This window comes from Melanostigma gelatinosum (assembly GCF_949748355.1).
Source record: "Melanostigma gelatinosum genome assembly, chromosome: 17".
Classification (NCBI taxonomy): Eukaryota; Metazoa; Chordata; class Actinopteri; order Perciformes; family Zoarcidae; genus Melanostigma; species Melanostigma gelatinosum.
The window spans coordinates 13,287,269-13,313,053 of record NC_136650.1 but is presented as its reverse complement, the minus strand read 5'-3'; the positions used below and the strand labels follow the sequence as shown (position 1 = coordinate 13,313,053).

Below are 25,785 nucleotides of genomic sequence, written 5' to 3'. Positions count from 1 at the left end.
CTCGGCCTAATGTGGGGAACCCGCTCTTCACGGCTGGAGTCGAGACAAACACAGCGAGAGCTGTAATGAACCTGATCTTAACCTCAACCGTCCGCTGACAGCGAGAGTTAGAAACAGCTGCCAACACACAACAACACACACGTGACTTAATATTACTGCAACAGAGTTTACGGTTAAGTGGGAGAGAAAAGGGTCGAGTAGTATGTGAGGCTTCCTCACAGTAGAGTCGCAGTATTATTCTGTTTTTAAGGTCACTTGGAAAATGTCACGGAAAAGCAAGAATTGTAAGAAGATGTGTTCTTTGACGTATAAACCAAAAAGCTGAATATTAACTCTGAGCATTCGATTGGTTTGGGTAGAGCTGTGGGGCTACTGTTCCACGTAATATGACCCATCTCTATTTTATATATTTTAAAAAATGAATCAGTAGGATACACACACCCACCCACCTAAATGTAGCCTACATATGCGCAAGTGCACTTGGGGTGAAAGTGCTTGGACTTTAAGCTGATTTCAAACTAAAACCACATGCTGACAAGCTTTTGTCTAAGTGCCAGCATCCACATTCATATGAGATTAAACACACACACCATCATCACACCATCATCATCCCCAACTGCCATGGCTACATTGTGTTATGGACAGATATTTGCGGTTGTCTTTGTCTGATTTTGCTTGTCTCCTTCAGTCTGTCTCCTTTGTTTTCTCCTCTATCTCCTTTTCTCTCATTTGTTCAATCTCTCTCTCTGTCTCTGTTGTGATGAATGAGGGAGAGGCCGTGATAGGCACAGCGCTGTGACTCGCCTACTGCGAGAGATCTCTGTCAGCTTCCTCCCTCAATCCTTAGCCCTCCCTTCCTCCATCCCGCCCTCCTTGCTTGCTTCCCTCTCCTGTTCTCACAGCAACAGCTGCCTTAAACCCGTCACAGCAAACGCCAAGTGCCGGCCTAAAAGAGATGTGGGGGCAAGTAATGTGTGTGACTGTGTGTTTTAGTGTATGATGCGAGAACTCTCTTCCTCTTGTATTTCATTTATTTTTGAGTGCCAAACGTGAGTCAAAACAAGTCACGTGAAGAGGAAACATTGGACTTTAGAAGATCGTGATGTGCATTTATCACCAACAGAATAAATTGCAGCCCACCTGGCAGGGGTTGGGAATACAACAACAATTAACAGTTGTGTGACTCAACCGAGAGTGGCATGACAAGCTGCAGTAGCTGAGAACTACAAAAAGAGAGACGCTTAAGTACACTTGAGGCCAAACAGTCCAGCACGCAGCCAAGTTACTCAGGGATGTTGGATATGCGATCGACACATAAAGTGAGATCACGAAGAGTTTTTAAAGGATTTACCTAAAGATGCAGTGGTTGTGCTTTCTATGCTGTTTCAGGTCAGCAGGGACGCTCGTCAGTGTCTCATCACCACATGTTTTATTGAACATCTGGACCAGATTCTTGCAAACCTTTTCCCTTTGTTGCAATGTTAACTCCCATTATATCTCTCCTCTCATTATAGATGAAAAGTGATCGCTCAAAAATAGTCCAAAAATGATCGCATCTACATAAAAGGGCTGCAGGATTATCAAAATAGTGTTGAAATCGCAATATGTCCTTCCACAATGTATAAATAGCAGGAGAGGCAATGTTTGTTAGAGGCTGAATGTGTGTTAAAATATCATATTGTGACGCTGCAGAGATGTCCCGGCCTGCGCAGCATATTCTACAGACTTGGTACCGATCCCTCAGAATCACAGCAATCATTTTTATATTTTTCAGTGAAACTGAGAAATCATTATTCCCTCTAATAACACAAATGCTCTAGCAGTCAAAATGATCACAATTAGGTATTTTTTCTAAATCGCTGAACCCTACTACATAACAAGCAGTGATTTCATGCACAGCAAAACCACATTATAATTTGATCATAACAACATCATCATGGAGGCAAAAACAAAGCCTTGTACTGAACCTTAGGGAGGTGGAGTTACAAGTAACACTCCCTCCATGCCACGCCCTGAGCTCTTCTCCACGTCTCTCCCTATCTATCTCTCTATCTCCCTCCAAGTAAACAGAGTGCAACAGCCGACCAGGCACCAACCGCTGGTTGTGTTGGATCGGTACATCCTGATAAAACAAGGCACTTGTTGGTGGAAACAGCACACGGGGAGCGAACGGCTTCAGCTAACAGCTTGCCAACAACCAAAAGATACGACTTTGTGGATTATAATTCAGCTAACACTTTTCACACACAACACTTCATCATCGAGTGTGAAAATCACAACTCCAATACATAAAGGTGTCGGTAAAATCTCAAAAGGGCTACTGTGCCGACTTCTATATTCTGAAGGGTGGAAACAACAAAGTGAAGCATTAATCCCTTTAGGTCGTCTTACAGGAGCTCATGGCAACAAACTGACACAGCTACACGAGCACATGCAGATACAGGCACGCACAAGCACCCACCGAAACACTTCACATACACACCCAATGCCCGACATGAGTAAAATCATCTGGACAACATGACTAAACTTGGTGGCTCTCAGAGGCCGATACAACTGTGGCAGAAATAAATGAGATGGCACTGACCGTGACTCGGGCTGAGAGCCATGTTGCCCGAATTCAAGGCTTCATCAAAACGAGCGAATAACGTCTGTAACCTGGAGAGAGAAGAAGAAGCGTTAGAGCAAAATACACAAAGCAAAAATAATGACATGAATATTATTGCAGAACTGGATCCATCAAAATGAGACTGAATTAGGAAATATAGACTTCATTGACAGGATCATGACAAAGAAAATACAAACACACACACACACACACAGTTTTGACCTAGAGACAGGCAAGGTGCTGTGAATCCCAAGCGACAGTATCATCAGCAGCAACATGTGGACAGCCTGTCTGTCTGCGTGTCTGTCTGTCTGCAGGTGGGTGTGTCTATCATGCCAGTCATACGCATGAAGCTGCAGCAGCAAACGACTAGAGTCCTTCTGGCATCATGCTCAGCACCAAACGCACAAAAACACACAGAATCACAAGGTGCATCAGCTCACCCACATGATGCACAGGCAATACTGTCTGCATGTTAATGTAATGTTCATAAGATCGATCCCAATAACAGACGAGTCCAGCGAAAATAACACCGTTGCACAAATAATAGCCTCAAACGTCTCCTGCACACTGAGCAGTGTTGACACACATTGCTTACACATGACTGGTGTGACGACAACACAACACAGACACACAATGACCCACGTCCTGTGACATGCTCTAATATCTCCTTTCCAAAAGGTTAGCATATGGATGCGAGCACACAAGAATAAGAGTCATACACACCGTCGTCAGTCTCTCTGTCTCTGGTCCACAACACTACAAGACTAAGCTAAGCAGCTGCTGATAAGTGACGATTAGCGATGCAATGGGCTCCTCCGCCGTGCAGCGCTTTCACGTGGCTCCCTTCCTTATTCAGTTCAGAAACACTCGTCTGCCTCAGTATTTCCCAGTGGACTGATTAATAGGTTGCTGCGCAACGTTGCCCTAGCTCCCATGCGAGTGACACACTCCGGTCCTCGGCTACCCTCAGCTCTTTGTATCCAACATGGTGCAGTGACTTCGAGAGGGAGGGAGGGAGACAGGAGGAGGGAGGGAGGGCGTGAGAGAGGGAGAAGGAGCCAAACAGCAAAAAGACCAAAGCACGCTATGGGCATACGACGAAAGCACCACCTACTGTCGCACATACGTATTGTATGCTGCGCACACACACACCCACTGAGAAATCTACGAAGAGTTAAATCTCAGCAGGGCCTTTGTGTGTGTGTGTGTGTGTGTTTGTGTGTGGGGGGGGGGGGGGGACAAATAGGCCAGTTTGTGTGACAGCAAAGAGATTCAGTTACCCTTTACATAACCTCCCTCCCGTTCCCAGACACGCACACACTTATACACTTGTCAGAGGGGGAGGGGCTGTAAAGCTAGCGGCAGACAAACAGCAAAGCTGCTCCTCCCCCCCCCACTTGTCTATATCCCCCCCCCCCCGCTTTATTCTTCTTTTTTTACCCAGATTCACCGTCATTGATGAAAGGGTCACCTCGACTCCAGCGGAGGTGACTCGCACCTTTCAGGTGGTTTCCTGCGTGCATGAGGCAGGTGTACTGAATGTCCATGGCTGAATAATGGGATACTGTTGTCACAGGTTAATCCCACTTTACTGATAATAGGAAGTCTACAACAGTACTTCCATACAAATCACTGCTAGACCATAGAAAGACATTTACAAAGACATCCAAGGAGTGTCTGACCCGATTTCAATGCATGACAGGACGATCTGGGTTTCCCAGCCGGGTCACATGATTCTCGCTGACCCCGTCAGACCGACAGGTTTAAGCAGGTTTAACCCGGGTCAGGTTCACTGTAAGATGAGTGATCTCATCAGACACCGGCTAACCTACACAGTGCAGCGTGTTGTGCTGAACACTGACCAGATGAACTGACCTGAATGATGAAATTAAACTATTTCCCAATCCTATTCTGAACAGTCTGGGACCTCTTCAGGGACAAACCTAATTTGGGGTAATAACATTCCCTGTCACTCAACTGACACAGTTTGTAAACGACATATTTAACCTTTATTACAAGGCTGTAAAATTCAGGAGATGCAACAACCGGACACATACTGATTTCATTTAAACATGTCTCTGAAAGCTAAATAATGGAAAACGTCAGTTGGAAAAATATTGATAATGCAGGTTTCACAGAGTACAGTCCAGATATGTTCAGGATTTAAAGCAGGTAACCTTACATGAAGGGATATAATAAAAGACAGTACTCTGGTTCATCTCTTCACTTTTAGCCATTCTGCTTTCTATCTCTTTCTCTCAACCCTAAACTTTGTTTCTCTGTCACAACTACCCCTTTCCACCCTGCAACCACATACTACTTACACACAAACACAGGCACGAACAACCTCCACCGTGCCTTCATGCCAGTGCTACAACATTAATCGTGAATACAGTAACAAAACTGATATTTGTGCTTATCACAAATGTACAAAATACAAACATATTTTGTATATTTCTTGTACACTACATGTACAGAGGAACAAGTATTGGTTTCAGACATGAATCTCTGTATCTGTCAGACACACAGACAGTCTGTATGAATCCCACACACACACACAGGCGGCGTGTTTACACCGGAGACAAACAGGCTTAATGTGTGCAACACATGACACACGGCCAGCATTCACAGACGCAAGACTCATACTGAGCAGTCAGCACACAACAAGCTCACACATGGGAGAAGGAAGGGGGGTGGGGGATTGTATGCTCAGAATAACCCTCAACCCAGCACATGTAACCAGGACGACCAAAGATGGACGAGACCACTCAATGGACCTCTTTAGATGACATAAACAAACACACACACACTTTCTACTATTTTTCCTCAACTCTGTTACTCCACCCAACGCCTTTGTACCCCATCGGCCCACCTCCCACTCTCCCCCCCGGTCAGTCAGCATTGTGCTCTGGATGAAAGTACCTCTCTGTTTGTGTGAAGGGCAGAGTGGTGCATGGTGTGGCTTGGGACAAACGGAGTGCCAAGGCCACGGGACCCACAGCCCCCCCCCCCCCACACAGCTCATCCCCACACACACACACACACACACAAATACAAATATAAACAATGCTCACAAAGAGAGAGCTTATCCAGAACTGACAGACTAATAACTCACCGTGCAGCAGGCAGACCTCTCTTTCCCAGGTCTGCTCGGACCTTATCTCCAACGTGACGATAAACATCCACCAACGTAGCTATGGAGGCCTCACGTACCTACAGACAGCAGACGCCAACCAATTTAAAAGTCACACACACACACAGGTATACCATACAATGATGTATTTATTACGATTATAGTTAGTTTACTTTAGTAATCCCACACAGATTGCCCGTCACTGTCTGGGGTTGCAAACATACATGGCTTCAGAACAAACCCTTCAGGGCCCGAACTCATCCCTCTAATGGGAGACCAGCGATCTGCTAGTTATGTCGTGAGCACTGATGTGATGTGGGATAGTTAAAGGGATTCTCCTGCAACTGAGGGTGGGCGGGCCTGTTGAGGATTTTTGATTGGTCGGGACAGTATGTGGGTAGATAATCATTGGATAGAAGCTCTCTCTCTCTCTCTCTCTCTCTCTCTCTCTCTCTCTCTCTCTCTCTCTCTCTCTCTCTCTCTCTCTCTCTCTCTCTCTCTCTCTCTCTCTCTCTCTCTCTCTCTCTCTCTCTCTCTCTCTCTCTCTCTCTCTCTCTCTCTCTCTCTCTCTCTCTCTCTCTCTCTCTCTTCTCCCCACTAATAACAGTAATAATCACAGAGCTGCCTTATTGCCTGCCAAGCGCTAAACCACAGGCTGAGCTACAGACTGATAGAAGGAAGAAACACAGGACCTCTACCCATTCTAACACACGCAGAAATGACAGTATAAACATATACGTAGCCATGTTGATCGTGTATGATATTAGTGCAGCGCTGCGTCTCTCACCTGTGGGTTCTGGTCTCCAGTCAGAGAGCAGAGGTGAGGAACTAGCTTACTGAGGCTCAGTGGCTGAGCTCCGTACCTGAAAGAGAGCCACAAGAAGACCATGACAGTTTCAGGAATGTGCAAAACACTTATATCCTCTGGAGGGAGACTTATAAACCCCAGGATATGTGGAAAGTATTTGGCACAAATAACCCCAAACCCAGACTGAGAGCAAGTTGAGAAACACACAAATAAATAAATATACCAGAGAAGTGAGAAGAATACACAAAACAGACGTTTTCGCAGGGTTAATCAAGATGGTGAAGATGCCAGTGATTAGGAAATGTCTGGCTGTAGGTGTACAGCAGGTACCTCAAATAATAAAGGAATAATGCAATCAGAATATTAAACTAAGTTAAACGCGGTTACATCGGTTTTCATCGTCACAAACGTCTGTCGTGTTGCGTGTTAATTTTTTTACTAAATGAAATTAAATAATAAGTGGTAATAAAGATGAATTACCTATTCATTTCCTTGTGTTTTTACCTTTATGTCCCTTAGTTTTCCTCAACTGCACTGAGCTTTGTCAAACACTATAATATCTGGAGTTGTAGCAATAACAATATAAATGTTAAAACCCAGAAAAATCTGATTCCTGTGCGTCTACGTGCTGGGTGGATAACTGTGTTTGCCTAGTAAACACTTGAGCTTCACTATCAGATACCAGCTCAGCAAGTAACAGAACAGTGTCACTTCACATTAGCAAAAAGATGCTAAATTTAGCACAGCATTTCTAACAGCTCAGATTTGCCGTGTGCGGTGACATGAGGGTGGAAAAAACATTCAAATTCAACCTGAATAGATCTGAGCTGCTGTCCAACAAAGATGACAGAAAATCTGTAAAGTATACAATGAAAATGAAGTCAAATAAACATATGTGGAAAAAGCAGCTAATCTCGTGACATTTAATTGACCGTCATGATGTATTGGGAGGAATTAATAAGCTGTGAGGAAAAGGATTGCGTGGCTTTTGCGGCCGCTAAACCTGAAGGAATTAGACAAAAATAAACCGTGTGATGGGTGAAATGCACTCCTAACAAATGGCGTCAGTACTCCTCTGCTATCGTGTCATTTGACGCTGTGCTGCTGTTTTCCCTCCAAATTTGCCTGTCACCTGATCCAGCTCACTTGTGCATAGTGTCTGTTTCACCCTCTTTTTTCTAGTTTTAATTGATCTACTAATAGTACGATGTCAGCCAACACGTACTAGAAGTTTTTTAGAACTTTTTTATAACTAGAACTGTTTTTGCATTTGATCTGCTATGGCTTCACTCACCCCTCCATCCGACTGTGTCAGCTGCGCCCGCCTGGTGGATAAAATCACAGAGTTGGAGGGAAGAATATCCACGCTCTACAGGATCCAGTATGCTGAGAGCCTCATGGACACCATCATTTTCGGTCCATCACAGACTGACACAGCCAGCGACCGCGTGCATGAGTCCATCGCTTCCAGTCCTGCTGCCGCGGCACCTCCTCCGGTCGCAGCTCCTGAGGCCTCCTGGCTACGGCTCGGAGCTAAGCCCAAAGCCCTGGTCAGCTCTACTCCATCACATCACGAGCCCTGTTCCCTGGTCTGTGCTCGCGGCAGCCGGAGAGGGAGACGCTCATCTCCTACACCCCATGGCTTCGATGTCCAGCTGAAGAATGGATTTGACGCCCTTGCCCTGCACGAGTTCCCTCCTCTGACTACGGACTCCCAGCTTCCTACATCATCCCAGCTGCCGCCTCGGGGGACCCACAGCCCCGGGTCCACCGACATCCCTACGCCAGTCATTCCTGAGCCCTCCTCTCGCCCCAGGACACGCCGCTCCATACCGTGCTTTACACCAGCACCGCGGCGAGCTTCGGTCGCCCGTTCTCTCAGTCCTTGCTTGTCTGCTCCGCCACCACTGGTTGAATCCTCGCCTCCATCCACGCGTATTGCACGCGCAGTGTTGCCGCCTCGTCCCCTCTTCGCCCCGACGACGCTGATAGTCGGGGACTCAATCATCAGGAACACCCGTTTCTTCAACGCGGAGACACACTGCTTCCCCGGAGCAACGGCTCCAGACATCCTGCTGACACTGCCTGGCCTGATGCGCGCCCTCCCGTCTTCCATTCGGCGAATTATCGTTCATGTGGGAATCAACGATACAGCCCTCCACCAGTCCGAGTTGACCAAGATGGATTTTACAAATCTTTTAAGCTTTTTAAACAGCTGTGGACTGTCTGTTTTTATCAGTGGTCCAAGTCCAACACTCGGCCGTGGATCACAGCGGTTCAGCAGAGTCCTCAGCCTCCACACCTGGCTCCAGGCCGCCTGCAGGATCAACAACGTGAGCTTCATTGACAATTTTAATCTGTTTTGGGGCCGCTCTTCCGCTTTTAAGAAGGATGGTATTCATTTTAACAAGCTGGGTAGCCGCCTGCTAGCGGCTAATTTACAGTATGCTGTTCACTCCCATTCACATGATTGACTGTTTACACCTGGATCCCCTGTCCGCTGTCACTCTTCCTCTACGATAAATCATCAGCCGCATTCATCCCCTACAAGCAACACCAGCTCCCCCTGGCGGCATGGAGGATCTCCAGCCTCTAACGTAACTTCCACTCCACGACCCATGAACATTCCCGTGAGAATCACAGACTCGCGCTCACGCCCTAGTTATGGTCGGTTTCGAGGTGCTGCACGAGTGATCCGTCCTATTGCACATACCCCCAAAGCTTCCTGTGCTGATGACGACACAGTGTCTTCCCCCATCAAAATGTGTCTGATTAATGCACGCTCTATAACAAACAAGGCTCACATTTTAAATGACTTGTTCACAAGTCATAATTTGGCTTTTTTATTTCTGACCGAGACCTGGCAACAGAATATGGAATGCATCCATTTCAATGAACTCTGCCCTGTGGACTGTTCTTATGTTGGGACACCGCGTCTGACAGGCCGCGGTGGAGGCCTCGCCGTGGTCTGGAAGAATCAGTTTTCCTGCCACTTGGGGAGCACAGAATCCTATGCTACTTTTGAACTACAGCTGACTAAAGTGGGCCGGCAAAAGCCGTTTTACTGTTTTTTAATTTACCGACCTCCAGGTCCTGCAGGTCAGTTTTTATCAGAATTCACAGACTTTCTGACCTCTATTATCAAGCTAGACAAAGTGCTTCTGGTTGGTGATTTTAATCTGCATGTCAATGATACCACAGACTGTATAGCTACTGAGTTTCTCAATATTACTGAATCTTTTAATTTCACGCAACATGTTTCTGGCGCCACTCACAGGGGTGGTCACACCTTGGACCTTGTGTTTTCTCTGGGTCTTGATATTGATAATACCCGTTGTGAGGACCTATTGATCAGTGACCATAAATGTATTTTCTTTGATCTTTCTGTCAATGCTGACCCCTTGTGTCTGAAACAAACATTCCACTCACGCATTATTACTCAGAGTACAGCTGATCAGTTCTCGATGCACTTCTGCTGTGACTTTTACACAAATCTCAATGATGTTGAACACTTGATACAGTCCTTTAATGAACATTGCACCACTTTGCTGGATAAAGTGGCACCTCTTAAGGAAAGGACCAGGGCTGCCTATAACACTACTCCGTGGATGACAGAAGCTGTGTGCAGCGTGAGACAGAAGTGTCGCAGGGCAGAGCGACTCTGGAAAGCTACTGGGCTAGAAGTGCATCGTTTATATCTGAAAGACCTCAGAGTTTCTTTTAATACCACAGTAAAGGAAGCTAGAACTGCTTATTTTGCCAACCTAATCTCTTCTTCAAAGAAAAATCCCAAGATTCTGTTTGACACAATTAGAGGAATTGTTTCACCACCTGTCTCCACTGTACCATGCTATTCTGTTGACGATTGCAACAAATTCCTGATCTATTTTAATGATAAGGTAACAGGTATTAGGTCTGGCATTCGGCCTGGGATCTGTTCGGCTACTTGTAGCTCCTCGCAATCTCCTGCTGTTATGGGCTCTTTCCAGCCTATCAGCCTTCAAGACCTGATGGACTTAATTAACAATACAAAGCCATCAACTTGCCCTCTGGATATAATTCCATCCTCTCTATTTAAGAACGTTCTGTTAACTATTGGCCCTGCAGTAACATCTATTGTCAATTCCTCATTGTCTACAGGAATTGTCCCTTCCTATTTCAAACATGCCACTATCCAGCCCATATTAAAGAAACCTAACTTAGATCCAGCTTTGCCCATGAACTACAGGCCCATATCAAAACTGCCTTTCCTGTCCAAACTTTTAGAGAAAGTGGTGGCCAAACAACTTACTGCTGCACTGGAGAGGCACAACATGTATGACAAGTTCCAGTCTGGGTTTCGTAAGCAACACTCTACTGAAACCGCTCTCCTGAGGGTTTCAAATGACATTCTCATGTGTGCTGATGCAGGTGACTGCTCTGTGTTAGTTCTTCTGGATCTCAGTTCTGCATTTGACACTGTAGACCATGACATCCTGATTAAGAGGCTACGTGATTGGGTGGGCATAACTGGCATAGCGTTAGACTGGTTTACATCTTACCTCAGTGACAGAAGTTTCAATGTCTCTGTGGGTGCTTTTGTGTCTGTTACCTCTCCACTGTCTTGTGGTGTACCGCAGGGCTCGGTTCTGGGGCCTCTGTTATTTTCACTTTATCTGTTACCTTTGGGACCGATCATAAAAAGCTATAATGTGTCCTATCACTTATATGCAGACGACATCCAACTTCATCTGTCATTCAAACCCAGCGAGGCATTCACATTAACTAGGCTCCTGGACTGTGTCAATGCCATCAGAGACTGGACGGCAGAAAACTGCCTGCAACTCAACGACTCTAAGACGGAGGTCCTAGTTATTGCTCCAGAGGAGTTTGTCCCCATGATCAGGCAGATTATTAGTCCTCTCTCCTCTGCTTCCCATTGCAACCTGCGCAATCTTGGGATTTTCTTTGATCGCTCCATGTCATTTGACCCTCATGTTAAGCAGCTGTCCAGGTCATGTTTCTTCCATCTAAGAAATATCAGTAAACTGAGATCTGTATTATCAACGCCTGAATTAGAAATGATCATACACACATTTATCTCCTCTCGCATTGACTACTGCAACTCACTTTTTACATCACTCAGTGTATCTGCTCTTAACCGTCTGCAGGTCATCCAAAATGCTGCCGCCAGATTACTCACCAGGACAAACCGACGGTCTCACATCACCCCCGTACTCCGATCTCTCCACTGGCTTCCTGTAGCATCTCGGATACACTTCAAAATTCTCACCATCACTTACAGAGCACTTCACGGTCAGGCTCCGACTTATGTAGCTGATCTACTTCGCCCCTATTCACCCGCCCGCACTCTCAGGTCAAATGCTCTAGGTCTTCTGTCAGTCCCACGCACACGATTTAAGACCCGTGGTGACCGAGCCTTTGAGGCAGTGGCCCCGAGGCTCTGGAATGCTCTGCCTGCAACTCTACGCCTCGCCGATACTGTGGATACTTTTAAAAACCAGCTAAAAACCCACCTGTTTAGGCTGGCGTTTGTGTAAAAGTAAACCCATGTCCTAGACCTGCTCTTAACATTTGTTTTACATTTTTATTTTATTTTTATTTTATTCTTTAACATTTTTTATTCACTCTGTGTATGTAATTTATTGACCGTAGGGTCACATTGTGTTTTTTATGCTTTTAAATGTCTGCTCTGTTAAGCACTTTGTGATAGTACTGTCTGTGAAAAGCGCTATATAAATAAAATTCATTCATTCATTCATTCATTTGGTGCCACATTGGCCTCTTTCTCTGCAAATCAGTCTCATTGCAAAAACGGTCCAGTTCACAAAGATCAGTGCTAAGAGCCACACGTGGTGACATTATTAGCGTCTTCAGAGAGTTTGCAGTAAATGTCTCAGGGGCTTTTATACGGGCGGTCACACCGAGACTGATCGTAGATAGCAAAAACGTTATGGCCGTGTTTGTGCAGTAATATCATCAGCGCATTATCTTTTATGAATTGGAACATGAGACGGGGAAGATGGCGGTTCATGGTGCTATCAGGGGCTGCGATCCATAGTTTGTGAATTCGCCCCTTAGCGTAGTTTAACCATCAAGCCAGTATCAACGGGTCTCTTTCTTTTCGCAGATGTGATCCCTTTGACCTCCCGTCTCTAAATGTGCCGGCATATTTACTTTGGAACTTAGTAGGAAGATACTGATCCAAATGAAACATTGAGAAGAAAGTCCTCCATCAGGTCTGACTTCTGAGCATGAGAACATGTCAGCGTTCATGCCAGAGTTTAAACCTCTGAAAGCAGAAATGATCCGACATGTGTGCGTTAAAGTCGTTACCGTCACACGGCAAAAGTGGCAGAAATATATAAAATGAATAAATCAATGAGTTGGTTTATAGTAAGTACAATCTCTTTTGTCGATTAGTCATTTTTCATGCTTTTTCATGCTTATTTCCAATAAATCCTATGAGCACATCTCTGGTAAAAGTGCTGCTTTTATGTGATTATTTGCGGATAAACTCTGTTATTTCTTTGGTCAAGAACAGCCCTAGTGTAAGGACTAATGTGTGACCCTCTGCCCACAAGATGAGAGGAAATACACTCTCTCTCTCTCTCCTCATGGTTTATTCCTTTACATTTCACACAGGAAGTGACACAGATGAAGAGGGGGAAGCTACTCACGTGCTGAGCGTGGCACTGAGACAGAGGCAGATTCCTTCTCGACTGCGGAAGTTCTTGTGTTTAAAACCAGGAAGTAGCCTTTCCCAAACGTACTGGAAGGAGAGAGAGAGAGAGAGAGAGAGAGAGAGACAAACGGGAGAGAAGGGGGGGGGGGGTTTGAGCAGATCATTGAGTGCAGAGGAGGTTACAATCTGAGGAGATGTGTGTAGATAACGTAAAGTAGAGCGGAGATGTAGCCGGTATAATTCCTTTAACACCCAGGAGAGGGAGCCCAACTCACAAACCTCTCAGCTGTCATGACCGTCTACTGATGTGGATGTGATCGGTCTGCTGTTTGTCTCCGTTTTGCATCTTTATCGTGTATTGTTTTGAATAACTGGAATAATTACAATTGATCTACTGGCTAATCTCACAGCTTCACACAATACAACACAGGCTGACATCGTGTGTGTGTGTGTGTGTGTGTGTGTGTGTGTGTCTCACCATGGGCGAAGCCGTCTGCTCCATACAGTGAAGGATGACAGCTTGGCTGTTCTCTCTGACCTGGTCCTTGCCATCGCCCAGCCGGTCCACCAAAGCTGGCAAAACTACAGACAGGAAATAAAGATGGAGAGAGAGACAGAGAGGGTGAGGTAGTGATGAGAGTCAATGTAGCAACAAATGCAGTTCAATGTGCAGTAATGACACACGGCAACATTCTGGCAACGACTCAAATGTTCCCTCTAATCCTCTGTGACATCAGGACCAGCGTTAGCAGGAGGGCCCTCAGCTTTAAGTGTGTTTTCAGCTTTAATATCAGATCAACAGCTACTTGACAGCTTTTAACGAAACAAAATGAACAAATAGTCTTCAGTGAAGAGATCATTTTTGGGGAAGAGTCTGGTGATATCAAAAATTATTCTTTTCAACACATCCCATGAAAAGACTAAAATAAATGATTCGTTCCTGGAACACATTTTCTGATTACTCAAAGTCTGATAGAGCTTATTCCTCTGTGCCATACACTTCCATTGTTTTTACGAAAACTATTAAAAAAACGCATCAATGATCCAAGAAGTTGCATCGGCCGACATGTTTCTTCGTAAATGAACATGAGCTTAGTTTCTTTTGAGTCGACCACACATACGCGGCCCTGCTTTCATTAATGCTCACTCGCGCCAAAATCAGTTGACGCAAATGAACTATTAACTCCTGTTTGAGAAATGAATGAAAGTAATGACAGCGTTTTAGTGACAGTATGCATCTGTGTTGGTTCTACTTGCTCAGGAAGAACCAATGGGCTTCTGTGCTATGGACATGATGAGTTAGAAAGCACTGAGGTGGACTCGCGGTTTTGGTCTTTTGTTGACGGTAACAAAAACATCACCAGCCTCGTCCTTTAACTCACAAAGTCAAAAGTTCACAACACACTGAACTCTGGTTTAAAGGAATGGTCCAAACACGCAACAATGTTTAAACAGACAAAATGCCAAATCTGGAGATTCTTTCTCTGCTTGACCATCAAACGGAAAACATAAAAGTTAGATAAAACTCAAAACCTCCCTTTGACATTCACTCAACGAGATAAAAACAAATAAGACACAGAATGGTCTGTGTCACACACACTTCCACATTCCTAGTCTGAAACTACAGCATGGGGAGTGATGTCATCTGACCTTTTCCTGTGCCAAGTGTGTGTGTGTGTGCGTACATTATGTTACCATAACAGCTGGTTGCCTTGGCAACAAGGACAATACCCTCAAACAGAAAAAATGACAGGGTGACATTGTTGCCCCCAATGTCATCTGCTGTAGTAAGCATGCACACACACACACACACACACACAATGCTGTATGTGGCTGGTTGACTCATTTCGCTTCATCTTTTTCAAATAGGACGATCAAACTGGCACACAGCTGCTGGGCCAATCACGCCACTTTGTTTTTTTCTGTCACGTTGCAAACAAGAAAGTATAATGAAGTCAAAGTACAGGCTTCTGAGGGATTTACTTTGCAAGGTGGCCGACGGCATAGCGTCAAAGTGCACAACACAGACGGTAGAACGGCAGCAGCCCGGAGTCAGTCCTGTGGATCAATACGATCACTCAGTCTCAATGATCTCATCTTCCTCCCCTCTGTCTGTGTGTGTGTGTGTGTGTGTGTGTGTGTGTGTGTGTGTGTGTGCGCGCGCGCGTGTGTGTGTGTGCGAGAGAGAGAGGAGGGTGGGAAGGAGCGAGCACAGGAAAGGAGAGCTAGAAGTCAGATGGAGGGAGCGAGATTCCAGAGCCAGCGGTGGCTCAGAGATGTTTTTATCATCAAACACACACACGCACACACACACACACACAGTGTGTCTGCGTGGTGGCAGACTTTGCACAGGTCCAGTCATCCCAGAGCTGCACTGCAGGATTGAGTGTGTTTGTTGGTGACATGAGCCAGTTCTGGCTGACAAAGACAGCTGGTGACACCTTCAGTGGGCGCGTGCACACGCGCACACACACACACACACACACAAGGGGCTGGCAATGAGATCACACACACACACTCAGAGAGCATGAAATGTGATACCACATTCAGTGCATGAGGTCATTTGAATGTGAGGTGTGGTTCTGGGTTGTAATAGACGGAGCAACAGCACGACAGACCATTCAGAGCCTAAATATAGAGACTAAAGATGTATAGTGGAGGCATTAGAGTCTCAGAGGAACCACAAAGTGGAAGTGAGGAACAAAGTGGAAGATCATAATGCTGAGGAGTCTATACAATAACACAACAAACCATCACACTCCATGTACCAGCGTAGTTTTGTTGAGTACAATTTGGGAAATAGTAACGATTTCTGCCATTTATTAGCACTCGCAGCTTAAGATAAGGGAGCGATGAACAGAAGACATTTACATTTGAGTCTGATGAACAGAACGAAGAAAGACATCCTCACAATCTCTTTTTCAAGGACTGACCAAGTTCTTTCTGTGCACACTGAGTTTAAGAACAAAATAACGCTTCACGAAGGAGTAAACTGTAAACGGAGCATAACCTAAAGGAAATCCGGGGTGGTTAGAGATCTCACCTGTGCCCAGGTATCCTCTGAAATGCTCTCCCAGGCGGTCCACAAACGCACCACAGATGTCCAGCCCCAACAGTGTCACCTAAGAAACAGGGTGAGAAAGAGTAACGGTTCAGGTACGTGTTATTTCACAGCAGTTTCCCGTACGTTTCATGTAAACGATACCGCTTACACAGTGGCAGCATTGATAGGAAAGACACATGAGCTGAGGATGAAGTCAGGCTCTCATTGCAGAGTTTTTGACAAGACTTGTAAGTCCGATCTTGGCAAACCTATATGGATTTTTAACAAATGCTGAATCAAACTTTCTCTGAGGGTTCCTGACTCAGCAAAAAGCACAGGCTGTGAAGGTAATGTTGTCATGACGTGCAAGGAACCGATGTCTCCCTTTCGAGATGCAGGTCAGTCAGCCAACCTCTGCAGGTTTGAGAGGCTGTCCGTCGATGGAGCTTCCAGTACCTGCCGATGGTTTAGTGACATGGGGCTGCAGACTGAATGAGCAGCGCTGCGCAGTACACAATATACAGTCCGTTCACTGGCGAAGAAGACCCTGACGTGCAGTGGAAATGTGTTTGTATGGATAAAGAGATAATACTCAGAAGAAATATCGAGAAACTAACACAAAAGTCCAATTTAAATTAAGAAAGGTTGCTGTGTGTCAACAGCTGTGGCCCTCTTTCATTATGTCATCTTGTTGTATAAGAATGTAGTAAAAAGTGAAATGACTTCCAGAAACCCACATGGTAGAGTGAAGTCGTGCGTTCCTCGACGGTCTCTTTACTCATCTCTTTTCTCCGTCGTCTAAAGAGAAGGTCTGGCTTGTGATAGGACAGTTGGGGGACGGTAGACTGGGTTTTTGTGGAGTGGTAGAAGCTGAGTTTTCCACTGTGTTTCTGATTAGGATCACAACCCACACTGCGCTGTGCTCCTGGAATGCTTGTTTTGGCAGCGCTGCGGTAAAACCGTCCAATAAGAAAATCCATTAAAACATTATTCTCCAGACTTCTCTGCCTCCAGTAGAGAGTCAGACTACGGTTTCTTTTTCCCTTTTTTAGTCAAAGGACGAGCACAGCCAGATAACCACACAAACAAGAAGCGGGGGGAGTACAGGGATCACGGCCAAGCATTACCACAGAAAACTAAAAAAAATCACCTGGAGAGGAAACATGAGCTCTAGGTCACTATGATGACTCCCTCATGCTGACCTAATTTAGGGGGGAGGGAGGAGAAACTGCAGGAGAGAGAAGAAACAGTACAGCGAGGAAGCAGCTCTGAGGCCTCCACCCCCTCCACCCTAAACCCCAACAAACTCTGCACCCACAACCATATGTCATCTTCACTTGGAGAGAGTGAAGTTGAGGATGAGACAGAGGACGAGAGATGGCCGATGGGCTCGTTATCTACCTTGGACAGGAGAAAATGAAGGGGGGGGGGGGGTTTGTCATCTCAAATAACAAACATCAGTAAGGTGGACTAAGCCATCTTTAGACTACAGGCTCGAAAACATCAGCGTGACTGAGGTATGCTGGAGGTAAATATTTAGCCAATGAATGGCTCTTTGTGGAGACGTAGGCTGCTGATTCGCACCACGTACAGGTTTTATTCTGGATTCTAGAGCGGCTTTAAGTGATTTAAAAGGTCCAAGGCTGAGACGGCAACATGATGAAACAATTACACCATTAATATATCAATCGACAATAAATTAGTTGACAACAATTTAAGTTATTTGGCGAGTGAAAAAAAAGCCTCACATTTCTTGGTTCCAGGTTCTCAAATTAGAGGATTTGTTAGTTTTCTCTCTTTTAGATGATTGTAAATCGAATATTTCTGCACAGTTGGTTGAACAAAATAAGACATTTGAGGTAATTTCAGGCTCTGTGATGGTCACGTTTCACTACTTTATGATATTTAATACATTGAACGATTAAACATTATAACAAGACAATCAACAGAAAAGATGCAGCGTTAATAGATCCACTAGGTGCCCAAAAATATAAATTTTGGGATTTTCATGTGTCATCTCTGTGTAATTGGTAGGCATGAGGCAAACTGCTGAATTTGTGATACATGCATTTGTTTTGTGTGGTTCAAGATTACATCAGCCTTTATTTTTTGTCATATTATTCCAGTTACATTTAAATGATGGCAGGATTTTCCGTGTCCCACAGCTCTGTCCAACATTACTGAGGATGAGGACGAGAGAATGGGAAAGATAAATCATAACTTCATTTTCTGTGTATTTGAGATATTTGACCAAACTTCAATAAGCACCTGGAGCTCTTCTCCTCACCACTAATAACACGTTTCTACTCATAATAACGCACCCAACGATGTCTTAAAGCAGTTCTCTTCACTGGAAGGTTTCTACTATGAAGCACCTGGAGGACGAGTTGAGTTTACAGGAACGGCCGGTTAAGAGAAACATAGAAACATAACAACATATTGATGCTGCAGTGGATACATTTAACCAATAAATGCTGACTGTATAGAGTGTGCACACTGTATCCTAAAGTGCATTGTGATACATATTGCATCATGGTTTTTGCATGTAAAAATAATAAAGCATATTTGACACAAAATCAGAGTGTCTGGTCGGGGCCGCCTGGTAGTATGAACCCTCCATCAGTACAGTCATCTGGCTCTGCTGCCCAGAGATGCAGCATGCAATATTAATGCCCTCTGTTTCCGTCTCTGGGAGGATGCCAGAGAAAAGCGTATGAGACGAATCTGTTCTACCGACTGAACAAGGAAAGAAGGTGATGTTGACGAATTGTAAGACAAAAACAAACCCAGACAAGGACACAGGGGTGAAATGTGGAGATGAAGAGGGCCATGGAACAGACGAAATGCAGTATTTGATCCATTCCTAGAAGAGGAACTTCGTGGTGCGATAGTCGCCTTTTCCGAACATTTAAAGTATTTATGAGTCCAGGCTTGTATTTTCCACTCACCTACCCGTACACCCTTTATTCCTCCCGTTCTGGATTCCCCCTCTTTTTTATCAGCTCTCCATTCATCCCTCTCTCCCTCTCTCTGTGCTGACTCAGCATCTTGTTCACAGCTAATTTTTGCCTGACAGGCAGCCACTCAGCATCACTAAAAGCCTGCTGAAGGAAGGCCTCCGGGGGGGGGGGGGGGGGGGGTTGTCATCACTGCCAGACACTGAGCTCATGTTACTGTATGTGTCCACACGAAGGAACAAATCTGAACAAAGGGACACGTTAACTTGTTACAGCTGGAAATGAAATTCATGGAGGTGGATTTAAAGGTTCACCTTTTCACATCAAACATGGTGGGTCTGGTCAGTCATTTGAGAGGATCATGCAACCACGGTTATTTTACGGTTATCTCCTTTAATCACCTAAAACACAGCACTGGCACCTTACTGTTGTTATGAGGAGGCTAGATGCAAAACCAGAGCATCATGGGAGTGCGGAATCTGTAATAATTCAGGAATTGGAGGACGCGTAGAGGGAACTTGTTGAAACCTAAACCTAATGATTTAAGTCTTTATTTGTCAATGACAGGAAACAAATGCTCAATAAAGTTGGATTGGTCAAAATAGCAGTATTGGCACATCTTTATCTACCTCGCAGTGTAAATAGAAAATAGTTTTCCAAGTTGTATTAAAAAGATTATGACAACAAAAATGACCACCAAGTCAAAAGAACATTTGAGACTAAGAGAAGATGCTTTTCTTTAAGCTGAATGTACTATTTCCACACTCTCAGCCTTGCTGAGTCCTGCTGCACATCAGTGCAGACAATTTCAATCTGTTCAAAAAAGAGACCCCGGCTTCAAATTTCAGCCCGCCTTGAAAAAGATCGCAGACCGCTTTGTCTCGCTGTCTGGATCGGGGTGATACCGTGGCACAAAATGTCACATTCCAACATATCTGAGATATGACAGAGTGTGAACAAGGCCTCTACCCCCCTCCCCACACACACACACACACACACACACACACACACACACACACACACACACACACACACACACACACAACATGAAGCAGGAGAGAGAATGGGGAGACAAAATGTGAAAATGGAAAAAGAGAGATGGAGAGAGTGCCTGGATGTGTGAGAGAATGAGAGCGAGCGATGGAGAGAAAGCATCTGGTACAACAATGAGTCTGCTAACCCCTCCCCCATCCCATCCAGCGCTACAGCGGTCCACAGTCCTGACAATGGGGTCCACACAGACACACAATCTCAGCCAATCAAACAAGATGACCTCTAACAACCCAAAGGAATGTGACAAAGTCCTGCTCTGTCACTGGGATGACATCTAAACGAGTGATCCAGGAATAGACGACCAGAAACACATAACCTTAAGCTTTGTCTAGGTTTGGTAAGAAGTGCTGTACATAAAAACGCGAATTAAAAAGTCTATCTTGGTTAGTCAGATGAGAAAGGGGGTCAACAGTTTGGTCAGTGATATCCGATGGTCCTCTCCAGACCACTTGGGTGATGACAGCTCGTTTGAAAGGCCATTTCTCTGCTAAAGTTCATCGCATTAAAACCAACCTCTTGGCGAGAACCATAACATGCCCGTTACTCCCCTCTCTCTCTCTCTCCTCCAGCTCCAGATAAACTGGAGGAAAAATAATTCATGAACAGCCCGAGAGGATGACTGCTACAGTGACAATGCGATACCCTCATGTGGTGACTGGCCAAGCTCTCGCTCACCTTGAAATTGCTGGAGTTCACCCATCCCGTCAGCTCGTCCATGGTCTTATCCAGCCGGGGTTTGTCCTGCTCCACGTCCGGGGAGCGGTTCGGGTCGTTGAGGAAGTCAACGAGGTCCTGGCCCACCTGCAACCTACGGGTGACATCTTTCTGCAGCACCTGCTGGTAAAAATAGTCCATGTTGTCATGATCTTCCATCGGGCACTCAGTGCCGTGTGGCCAGCCACAGGAGCCGGCCGAGGACGAGAGACAGCGGTCGGGGAGACGATGCTAGCTGAAGGTCCGTGGAGGGGCAGAGAGACTGTGTGTCTGACTGATGTTTGGTCATCAACATGCAACCCCTTATAGAAAATCCTGGTTACTGTACCGCACAAATCACCCCTCTGCTCGAATGAAAAAGCCCCACTTTGTACGACAAAGACGTAGCTCGCTAGCTTCCCTATTATACAATGTTAGTTCGAAGGGTTGAATTAAAACTTCGAGAAAGTTCAGGAAACGTGGATTTTTGGTGGACCCGAGCAGGTTCCTTCAGCGCATCAACATCAAAACAAGCCAGCAAACCCTTCGTTGGCTAATTGTTATGCTAACAAAATAGCACCTTGCTAGTTAGCACAGCGACCCAAACAAGGATGAACTGCCTCCCATCAGCTAGCTCAGCTAGCTATCGTTAGTCTCCCGCAGGCCTAGCGCCTGGCTCCACTTCGCTTTTCTTATTCCATGACCACTAGAAAGTCCGCTGGTCTTTCAGCTGTCGGCTCCTTAAAGCGGCAAAAGTTGCGCCAAACGTCCACAATAAGGGCTCAGCTCCAGTCCCGCGCTAACTGGTTTCACTTTAATCCGGTAAATAATCGCGGCTGCCGCTAAACCCGTTTGAGAGGCGCTGAAAGCTTGCGCGCTGCCGGTGACTGCAATCCACCAGGAGGAGCAACCGATCAACGATCAGGCCGATGGGTCCTCGGGCACCGCACAGCTAGCCAGCATAATGCCTGATGTAAAATTACAAATGATCAGATGTGCTGTGTGGACCTCACTTGTGCTTAAATAAAGACATACATACACTAACTAAGTAAAAACCTGAAGTATGTGTTCATCCCTTCTGACTAGATAACGTATGTTTTTCTGTAAAAGAGTCATGAATCAAACAAACCGCACTCTGTATGTGGGCGTGTCTGCTGTCTACACGGCTCTTGGTTGACATCTAGCGGTTTAACTACGGTGTGGCCTGTTCAGTTTGCCGCAGTTTACTATTCATTACTCTTTAGATCAGGGGTGTCAAACTCATTTTCACTCTGGGCCACATCAGCATCACGGTCGTACATGTAAGACTGTGTAAATGTAACTACTCCTAACATATTGGTAAATAACTGTCTCTGCATTTGATTATTGTTCTTTATTTATTAGAAACTTTAGATAGTATTGGAGGCAGTGTCATCTCTCACTGAATAGAGTCAGAATCACCACAAGGTCCAAACTATGATGCAACACGCTTTGTTCTGACTTATAATATAGTAGTCTGGCTTTTATTATGGCTGTACAATGTGAACAGGGTTGTTATGTAGAATTGTGTTGTGCAAACAAGGGTTAAACTGATCCATTCTTCCCTCACCGTACTGTATGCCAAATAACTAAATCTGACTGAATACAACTCCACATCACTTTAGCTCTTTAGTCCTTCATTACTGCTACTGTGCTCTTTAAACAAACGACAACAAATGGATGTGATTTGGATCCATTCATCACAATTTAACATGTGTTTATTGCACAGCACCCCAGCCAATATGTTCTTTAAGTGAAGAAACAGATGCTATTAGAGCATGATGGAGTATTTGTGTGTAGTATTTTGCAGTGTGTACAGCATGGTACAATGGAGGACAACAGCTTTTACCAATACAAGGTTGCATATACACTATGAAGTGAAAAATAGTTTGGGCAAATGTTGTCTGATTGTATTAGTGTATGTGAATGACGTTTTCTGAATCCAGTTCCAAATGTAAGAGCGTTTTTTAAAAGTGCTCGGCTGGTGATAATGTGCACACTGGCCTTTCCCGATAGAATAAGTTTGGACCGTGGCTATGGTCTCACATGGAAATAGCATTTTCATAATTTGCTCCTGATAAATACTGAAATAGTTTCCTTTTGAAGCAGACTAGCGGTGGCTTTGTATTCGTTGGTGGCTTGTTTTAATAAATGTTTTTCTTCCTACCTCAGTCCGCCCTGATGCCGCCCTTATGCCTGACGACTCGGTCCTTCCTGATTACGAGGACGAGGAGGAAGAGGTTGGCGTTGGTGCGGCTCATGTGGACTGGCTTCAGGAGGCTGAGGGTGAGCTGCAGTTCCCACCACCACACTTTGTGATGGAGGGACAACAACAAGGCTTTGTTCCTCTTCCTGTTTACTACCCTGTTTACTACCCTGTTCCCTACGCTGTTCCTGTCGCTGCTCCTTATGCTTTTGCTGACCCTGCGTTCCCTCACGCTGACCCTGACCCTGCTTTCCCTCACGCTGACCCTGCTTTTCGTTACGCTGAACCTTTTGATTTTAATGCTTTTGATGCTGCTTTTGAGCGTATTATTGACAGGTACAGGTATGGGCTACCTGAAGAGGAGGAGGACCCTGAGATCGATGTCGTCGGCCTTGAGGACACAGGGAAGAGAGCGACGATGAGGAGGAGGCTGCTGCGAAGAGAGCGACTCGGATTGACTCTACGATGGGACGGGCTGACATTGTGTTCCCTTTGGTGGGAAAAAGTAAGTAGGAGCCTCTGTTTCGTTGAGAAAGTGACCTAGAATAGTCTACAATATAAAAACAAAGTAATATTATGGAACATACCTACAGACTGTATGCTGTGTCTATTTGTTCATAATCAATTTCATTCATTTTCAAAGTCATTCAAAGATTATTTGTCCGTCTTACTTACTATATGAATCATTTAGTATCTTTGATTCAATGAACACAATATTATTTGTCTTACCGTTATTTTTATTTTTCTCTCTCTCACTCCACCTCCTGAGCCATTACCTTTCACGCTGGACTAAAAGATGAGCATGAGCATATATACTTATATGTAGTTTTATAAACTTAGTGATTATGTAATATTCATTAACGGTCCACGTACCGAGCTCTGATTGGTCAGTGTGTATTTGAAGAAAATTAATTAAATCACACGTTGCTGAGGGGGCAGAAAACGATCAGAAGGCAATTCATTGGTGATATTTTGTCTTCAACACATAAATGTTGGAAAACAATCACGTGTATTTTACATGTGAAATGTCCTAAAATTTAGGACATTTCTCTGAAAAAGACAGAGTGGGATAAATGTGAGATATGCAACTGTAAAGAAACTGTTGAACATGTGCTGATAGAGTGGAGGAAGTTCAGGGTGGAAAGAGAAAGACTGAAGAACAGAGTGGTAGAAATTGTCTCATCAATCGTGATTGCTTCCCCCAAGTACAATAGCACATCAGATCTGATCAGGTCGAGATGAGATGAGAACTTTGTGTTGAGTCACTTGATTTGGTCTCTTTCCTCCATCAGTCAGGCAACGCTCTGAGAGATCTCCAGAGATAACAATGTCACATTGTCACATAGGGTTCTGCTACAAATCCTTCATTACAAAAAGAGGATCAGATGACTACAGCGTCCAATACCGGGGTCTCCAGGCAGCATGGGGGTCTTTAATCAAGAAAATCCAATTATTTGTGTGTATACATTTCCCTGATTACTTCATGAATTGTCCCGCCTTTATCTCCTCCCTTCCCATCCCCCCTAATAATCAGCTCCTTTATCCAGACCAACAAACACACCATAGGAGCCACAATCTTTGTGATATTTAAACACGTCTTTATGTTGAAATATGTAATGTTAATTCACGGGCCACATAAAATGACGTGGGGCCGTATGTTTGACACCCCTGCTTTAGATACTAGGACACAAAATCTTACACTGGAGAGACAAAGCACATTTACTGTTCGTCACTTTATTTATTCATTTGTTTATTTTTCTCATTATTTCTTTATTTTCTTAAACATAAAACTGTTATAACAGCTGTCAAAGAGAGGGAATTAGTATCACAGCCAGTCAAGTCAGCTATGTATCCATCTGAGACTTTCTTCATCTTTCCGTCTGCTCTCGTTGTTTCAGTCATGTCCATTGTCCTGCCGAGCTCCCCAGTCTTTGAGCACTTGGCACTACACAACACTTGCCAGTCTCTTGTTTAGCGTGGAGATGTGAGCTGCTTCCGTTTGTTGTATCTTCAGTGCTTTGAGTAGTAATATTTCAAGCCCAATACAAGTGTTACTCTGCATGGCAATACATCCTGTTGATCAGAGGGAGTGTCAGTATACAGTGAAATAAACTGTTGGCTCTGGCGCTTTTCAGTCACTGTATTCTTGTTGTCACATGCGTTTTCTAGAATTGGATGAGTGGGAATTTGTCGCAGATAAATCTAATAGATTAGACTGGCTCACCAGATCTATGTTAAATGCTATTTCTAAATCATTTCATGTTTTATCTCATTTGCTGCTTTATTAAGCGAGTGGCGTACTGAATACAGACAATTCTTTATATCCTACATCATCAGTAAATTGCCAAAACCTCACTGAATTATCTTTCAAATACATAAATTCATCTGATTGTCCAAAAAGTTGAAGTGCCTTTGCTCACATTCTCAAAACTATTATCTCAGCTTTAAGCTAATTCCCATTTCTATTTGAAGCAAGGTTGCACCAACATTATCCCTGATTGATATCCAAATACACACAGCAATACATTTGAATAATGGACTTCACAGTCCAGATAAAACAGTGGGGACACCACAGTTTTAC

General features: G+C 44.7%; 1 protein-coding gene across 1 annotated transcript in view; it reads right to left on the bottom strand.

Annotated features, from left to right (window-relative positions):
- The window catches only part of clasp2 (cytoplasmic linker associated protein 2), a 52,131-nt gene extending 30,283 nt beyond the window's left edge, over positions 1-21,848 (bottom strand). The window contains 7 exon segments of the mRNA XM_079288716.1: positions 2,585-2,655; positions 5,724-5,821; positions 6,529-6,604; positions 13,230-13,321; positions 13,713-13,816; positions 16,278-16,356; positions 20,963-21,848. Coding sequence (XP_079144842.1) covers positions 2,585-2,655; positions 5,724-5,821; positions 6,529-6,604; positions 13,230-13,321; positions 13,713-13,816; positions 16,278-16,356; positions 20,963-21,160 — 718 coding nt within the window. The 5' untranslated portion in view covers positions 21,161-21,848.
- Positions 21,849-25,785: the final 3,937 nt, after the last annotated feature.